The sequence below is a fragment of the Fulmarus glacialis genome, unplaced genomic scaffold, assembly GCF_000690835.1.
Source record: "Fulmarus glacialis isolate BGI_N327 unplaced genomic scaffold, ASM69083v1 scaffold11238, whole genome shotgun sequence".
Lineage (NCBI taxonomy): Eukaryota > Metazoa > Chordata > Aves > Procellariiformes > Procellariidae > Fulmarus > Fulmarus glacialis.
In genome coordinates this window covers 24,202-31,465 of record NW_009230161.1, presented here as the reverse complement: position 1 = coordinate 31,465, position 7,264 = coordinate 24,202, and the positions used below count along the sequence as shown (strand labels likewise).

The following is a 7,264-nucleotide window of genomic DNA, read 5'->3' as shown; positions in this document are numbered from 1 at the left end:
CTCACTCTAGGGAAGAAGTCAAAAAAAAAATGAAGAATTCACAAGGTCAAAAAGATGACCAAAGTCAGATACCTGAATGTATATATGGAAAGTGTTCAGAGTGCGCTGTGAATGACAGTTTTTAGGAAAAAAAAAAGATTCTTAGGCAAAGAACCAAAGCAATGGAAGTACATAGCTACATAGACTAGAAAAAAAAAAAAGTTGGTTTTTTGCACCTTTCCCCAGGTTTGACAGTATAAGCAAATAAAATATAATATGGAGCCAATTACCCCTAGCTGGTTTCTGAGACTTCCGAATACACTTCCATACTTCCATTTTTGTAATGTCTCTTAAAAATAAAATAAACTAGCAGTTTCTGTATGAAGTTGTTACAGAGAATGAAAAGGCATCATTTCAAAATGTATCTGAATATTTAATTGCAAGATTATCAGACTTTTTTTAAGACATTGACATTCCTTTTCAAAATACACAGCGTGATCTAATATGTCATTTCTACCATAGCTTTGGTATGAAAATGTTTTGAAGCACAAAGATTTAGAAGTATCAAAATTAACAATCTGGAATTTTTGCAACTAAAGTGAAGTAGTACATTTTTCTGAACATAATATAGTTATATGTAAGACAGTAGGAAACACTGTAATAAGTCATTGCAGACAGTTCTAAAAAGGGTCAGTTAAAAAAAACAGATAATTTGCCTTTGAAAAGAGGGCCTTCACATGACCACTGAAATCCACAAAACTACAACTTACATATTACTAGAAACTTCAGTTCTGGAAACCAGTTAGTTATTACAACATGTACATAAGTGTTTTGAGGAATTAGAATATAAATCTTAACTAGTGCCTCTAAGTACTGCAGTAGATGAATTTGATAGGAAATGAGGGGTGATGGCTGGGAAACTGGATCAAACCAATTCTCCAATACCCCACCTAACGTGCTTGTGCACATATTTTTGTGATATCAAGTAAATACAGGTCATACAAAGAGAGCCACAACTTGTATGAAGTGGTTTTTCTCTGTATCACTTTATTAAATATTTTTCATTGCATCTATGCATTGATCATTTTCTGGTATCCAGTTAGGCAGAAACAGATAGCAAAGAAAAATTTAGTTAAAAAAGACTGTTGGGTTTTAGTTTTAGTTCACAGGCTGATCCTTAAACAACAAGTACAAGACTGTACATCTTGGAGACAATGAAATGTAGTTGACTGTCATATAAACTAGTAATTTAGTCTGGGGTGCTGAGCTCCGGCTTACAGCACATGCATAATGAGACATTGAAAGCATTCTGCATCCTCCTACAAAGCCAGTGCAGTATTTCTCTAGGTACTTCTGTAGTTGTTAGACTGCATTTTCCAAAGATGCTTATGAACTCTTATAACACTGATCAGGAGCTAGATTTATTCTCCTAACATTCAGCTCTGTTGCAAAGGTTCTTGCCTTTTGATAGAAGAAGAGAGACATTTCCCGATCCACAAGAAAGTTATGGTAGATGATTGCAAGTCTTGTGTAAATCTTCAGTTGAGCTTTTTTATTGCCAAGGTCCATGGCAGCAGCAAGTGCCAAATGATAATAGCCTGCTGCATCAAAGGGATCCTGAAATAAAAGACACAAAGATAGTACCCTCTATAGTACAACTGGTGTAAGAGGACATCTAAGCTCAGTTTATTAGGTATCAAATGAGAATACTACAGATTCTGAACTTCAGTAGGTTTTCCCACTTTATTATTTACATTGTAAACGCATAAAACCAGAATATGGTAAAACCCAATGTTATGAAACATTACTCAATGTAACGATTTTCTGCAGCAGGTTTTGGTATTTCTTACCTTAAGGTCATAGAATATAATGTCTCCTAAGATCAAGTACACCTTGACGTAATACAGTGTTTCCTCCTCAAACTCCAGAGGAGAGGAACAGAGTGACAAGGCCTTTAAATAAAAGTGTTCAGCTAGTTCACAGTGACCCAAATGATGATGGATGGCAGCCAGCCGATGGTAAGCTATTCGTTCATTTAGCTGATTTCCTAATGAGATAATGTATGAGTCAGGATAAAACCAAAAAGACAAAGTAGTCAAATTGTCTCAAACCAGAATACATCATCTATGCTATTTTTTGTTTTACTTCTATATGGTATTTGCTGATCTTTTACTGGATAAAACTAATTTTGTTCAAGAGATACATGGCCAAAACCTGCCCTTTAAGAAAAATCCCACAGAATTCCTAAATTTCCCAGTGTAGGATTTGACAGTGTCTAGGATTTTCTTGAGAAATAACTACATTCTTATCTCACATGTATAGATATACACATCCTGCACATACTTACAAAGAATACAAATAGATTATTTTGTAAGTATAGTAGCTAATGGGATTAAAGACTCCCTTGCCTGCCCCCCCCCCCCCCCCCCCCCAGTACATACTTTACATCAAAAGTTATGACAAAAAGGTGATTTTCAGACTGATCAAAATGACCTGTCTGTGCATGTGTGGAGGGGTGAGAGGGTTTTTAATCAGTTGAACAGCTCTCAAATTCGAGGAATAGTCATTTTGGAAACTAGCCCTATCATTTTTGACTACTTTTTCCTAGGTTGGTTCACCAGCAAGGCTATGAGCAAACCTGAAAGAAATATTTGACACTCAAAAGCCTCTTGGGACAATATTATTCATTTGTATTACAGCTTAGCTGGGAGAAGAACACTCAATTTGGACTTGGAATCCCAGGTTTAATTCTGTGCTCTACCAAAGGTTTTCCATATGAGCTTGGAGTTAGAAGAGACAGCAATAAAGTTGTTCATTCTTTAATGGAAGCAAAAATAGCAATGACAGTATCACTATGAAATCCTGGCAAGAAATCTAACTGAATTCAAAGGAAGAAAGCTTTTTAGAATTCTGCCTTATTTTGGAGATATCAGTAATACTCAGCTGTAATTGAAATTGGTCTTACCTAAACTTACACTGAGCATAAGAGATGCTCTTGCATATTCCAGACTTTCCTCATAAGCCTTCAGATTCACCAGCAATTCCACCAGTTTATTGCATAATCTGAGTTCGGTGGTTTTGTTGCCAGTCTTAACAGCAAGTGGAAGAGCCCTGTCCTGAAATGCATAAAAACAGCTTAGGTACTGCTGAGCCCCACGATATGCACTGGCAAGCTTCCATTTATGTCATGTCAAGCAATTTCTGGTTTTATTTTGCTCTTTGCATAAGGCATATCTTACACCCAGGGGTTGCAACAGGTGAAATCTATTAACACCATGACAAAGTACTCAGCTGCAATAGGTTATAAACTGTTTGCTGAGAGGATCAGCTTTTGGTTCAGCATTTGTAGAACACCTGCTGTGATGGGAGGGTACATAACTATCAATGCAGTAGAAAAACTGCACAAACCCTGTAGAAAGTCACTGCTTTCTCCTTTTCCCAAGTACCATTGAAAAATATGTCTCCAGCAGCTTCAAACAATTCCATTCCTAAATTTGGATCTCCTGTGTAAAGAGCAGCATCCTGAGCAACCTGAAAAGAAAACAAGGAGTGGGGAAAGAAAGAAAGAAAATCTTGGTTACTTCTTGGTAAAAACATTGTAAATATTAGCAACTGAAAAAAGATCTTGTTAAGGCCTCTCATTATAAGACAGGAAAGGCTATATTTTATGTGGTCTGTCTTTTTGGTACCCTGGTTTTGAGCAGGCCAGTGGCAGACGCTGAAGAAGGAACATAAGGACCTGGGCACGTAGCGTTACTGTCTCCCTTTTTCTGGCAATAGTACGCTGCTACCTTTGTCAGCATACAGCACTCTAAAAACCAATAGTGCATTTGATAGCTGCAACATACTAGATTTGAATTAAATTGCACTTATCATAGAAATAAATTCTAACTGCAAGTTAGATATTGCTAACAGTGCAGATTTAAAAGCCTGTGAAGTGAATTCTGTAAATAAATGCAGCTCCACTCTCTTGTTATTCTGAAATAAATATATGCCATGTTAGCCAAAAGGACTTCATGAAAGGCAGCATGCATCCTCCCCAAAGCAAGGATACCAGGATACTCAGTTACTGATAGGGTAAATAATAATGAGAAAGGGGACTTGCATATGAAGCAAGTTGAAGAATCTTGCTTTGGTTTTGGGATCTTTAGTTTTCAAGTTGCCTTCAGTTAATACAAGACCAGCTCTCTACTTAAGCACAAAGGCAGCAATCCTTTTCAGCCTATTTTGGCTTCAGGCATTTAAGGACTCTGTTGCATCAGATTTTTGGAAGTTGTTTTACACGCAAGTTAAGATGTGATGATTTGCACAAATTACTGGCACAGCAGTCAACCTTTTAGTGGGCACTGACTCTATGTTGTCCGTACTGTGCATGTCCCTGGCTTTGGAAATGCTTCCTGAAAAAGCTACTCTGTTTTCCAGGGGATCTGGCCCACAAGTCAGCATGCTAAGATGATTATTATGTTATCCACCAGCAGGTAGCACACATACATGGTTTGATTGCTGTAGTGCTGTAGAGCTGGTAGACAATGAAGAAGTACGCAGAATTTACAACAGAGCAGGCACTAAGAAAGGTCACTGCCCAAAATCTTTCCAGAGTCAAACAACAGATTAAAATGGAGCACCGCCAGAAAATGCTGAGACTTTCAGCTGTTAAGCATTACATAAATGGTGTTGCTATATGTTCAGAACATCAGCTAGCAAAATCTCTGGGATCATTATATTGAATTACTTATTACTTACTCTCTTACCATGCCACCTGCACCACATGGACAACATGTGCATGCCTGTAAGTGTTGACAACATACCTGAATATAAAGATCCACAAGCTCATTCTGCCTCAGAACATAATATATCTTTCCTGCCCGTAGCCAAGCATATGCCTCTTTCTCTTTTTTCTGGAGATCTATAAATATTCCAAGGCTTCTTTTTGTATATTCCAGAGCTGACCTGTAAGCCCTGAAACAGGGGAAAACTGCTAATCACTGAGGGGTTCTTCAGAATTGGGAATGTTTATAATGAAAAAAACCTTTATGTTAATGTAAAAAACAATCTGTTTCCTCTATTCAATGCATAATTATAATTTCTCAGCTATATTCCATTAGTAAATAGCAAATTTGGTCTTTTTCCTCTTCCTTTTTTGTTCAATCTATGTTTCCTGTTAGATTGTTATCATGTTATATTATTTCAGGACAGTTTATTTTAGATGTGTCCTTCCCCTACACCTCAGGCTAGTGACAGGTGGAAAAATCTTTCCTCATCTTTAGCTCTTTATCATTTATCATTATCTTTAATGATTATAATTTATGGCTTTTTCCTACAAACCTCAGAAAGAAATTGTGTCTGTAAATATTTTTTTTCTAAATATCACCTAGGCCTCAGACTTCAGCACAATTCAAACTAATCAGCATTTGTAGAAAATCTTGGAGGGGGATGGAGAAGACACGATCAGTTCTAGAAGCACCTAAATTATCAGATCACTGGGCAGTGCAATTTTCACTGTGTGAGGGCACTGTGCTCTCAGCAGAGTGGTCATACTTTTCATTAGAAAGACCTGTCAGATTGATTGAGCTTACATTAGAAAGACTTGTCAGATTGATTGCTTTATACCAGACATAGAAGCCCCAGACTTCCTTATTATATCCTTCTCTATCTGTCTTGTGATAGACTCCCATCACCTTGACCTGGTGCATTTTCCTCCAAGCACAAGACACAAACATATTAAAATGTAACATGAACTGCACAGTTACAGTCAATCTTTACACAGTGCATCTTTAGAACCTACTCAGGTACTTTAGAGCCTACTTTAGAGCTCAAAAAAAGTTCTGAAACAAATCTAAAGGTAATGTGCTCCTTAGTATTTCACATCATCAAGACTTCAGTTGTCTCAACAAGGTTATATCTCATCTGAGGAGAAAAAAAATGGTTTTATCACTTCCTGATTCTTACAGAAATTGAAGAGACCTGTCACTCCTTTTATACTCGTGAGAGGAAGTAAAGATCCACTGAACACGCCTGACATTTCAGTCTTCTCTTCTTTGCTAGCAAGCTGCTAACATGAGGAAAGGCAAGGTAGTTAAAGTAGTCCAACTCAGCCCAATTACTGAATACCACTTCCATCCCTTCTTCAGAGTTTTTGCTTTTACAGCAGACAGACGCATATACCAATCCATAACGCAGCACGGCACCTGGAACGGGTCAGGCTGTGTCCCCTGGAGTGGCCACAGTAATTTACACTGGAGGTGGTGACACCAAGGACATCACTGTTTTCGTAACTTCAGCATAAACACATATCCTTGTTACTTGGGACTCTTAACTCAAAGACTACTGTGATACTATGGTCTAATATCATATTGAGTACATGTTATTATCCGGTAGTCTGCTAAGGTTACACAGCCAACACTATTTGGGAGCCAGGCTTCTAGGCAAGGAGCAGGGAGTTGGACTCGATGATCCTTATGGGTCCCTTCCAACTTGAGATATTCTATGATTCTATGATAAATTCCATGCACTACATGCACACAAAGCAGCAGCTTCTCCAGCTAGTGATATCCTTCTGCAAATTCCAGGTAGTTTGAAATCTTAACTGACTCCTTTGTCTTCAGCCTCTCCAAAGGATTTTCACCAACTATCTCATTAAACAGCAGTGAACAAAGCAAAATAAATTAGGTGACATATTAGGAAAGTTAGATGCTTGGACTGCAGCCACTTAAAGCTAAAATAAGCATCTACTCTCCACAACTGAGGATATTTTTTCCATCCTTACTGAGGCATGTTTGAAAATACCTGAATCTAAAGTGACTCCCTGAAGTGAGATACAGGGCGGGGGGAGGAATTAGACAAAGCTGCCTTAAAAAACACGTTGAAAATTGTCTAGAGAAACCTGTAAGTTTCCCCAGCACCTGTTAGTTACCATAAATTGACTTGTGCAGTCTGTTTTTTCAATAGAGCAAAGCAAAAAATTGCTATTCTGAAAATAAGAGCAGTATAGAAATTGCTGGAGACTGACACTATGCAGTTTTGCCCATAGGCTTTGTGCTTATGTAAGTTTTGAAAAAAGTATTTCCTCAAAGAGAAACACTTACATAGAGGCAATTTGATGTCTGGCCTGTTTGGAATATGTCATTTGGTTTCTAATGGAAAAATTGTCTTGTAAAAATCTATCATCGCAAACACGTCACCTGCCAGCAATAATCCTAGAGCTATAGCAGTCATCAAGAGTTGCATAACATATAATATTTTTTATTTACATAGATTTTAAAAATAATTTGGCTCTTGAAGTGGT

General features: G+C 37.6%; 1 protein-coding gene across 1 annotated transcript in view; it reads right to left on the bottom strand.

Annotated features, from left to right (window-relative positions):
• Positions 1–1,139: 1,139 nt before the first annotated feature.
• SH3TC1 (SH3 domain and tetratricopeptide repeats 1) overlaps positions 1,140–7,264 on the bottom strand; it is a 28,173-nt gene continuing 22,048 nt past the window's right edge. Inside the window, exons 14-18 of the mRNA XM_009584120.1 lie at positions 4,788–4,938; positions 3,388–3,510; positions 2,945–3,095; positions 1,830–2,026; positions 1,140–1,596 (exon numbers count right to left, since the gene is read on the bottom strand). Of these exons, the coding sequence (XP_009582415.1) occupies positions 1,366–1,596; positions 1,830–2,026; positions 2,945–3,095; positions 3,388–3,510; positions 4,788–4,938 (853 nt within the window). The 3' untranslated portion in view covers positions 1,140–1,365. The remainder of the gene's footprint in view (positions 1,597–1,829; positions 2,027–2,944; positions 3,096–3,387; positions 3,511–4,787; positions 4,939–7,264) is intronic.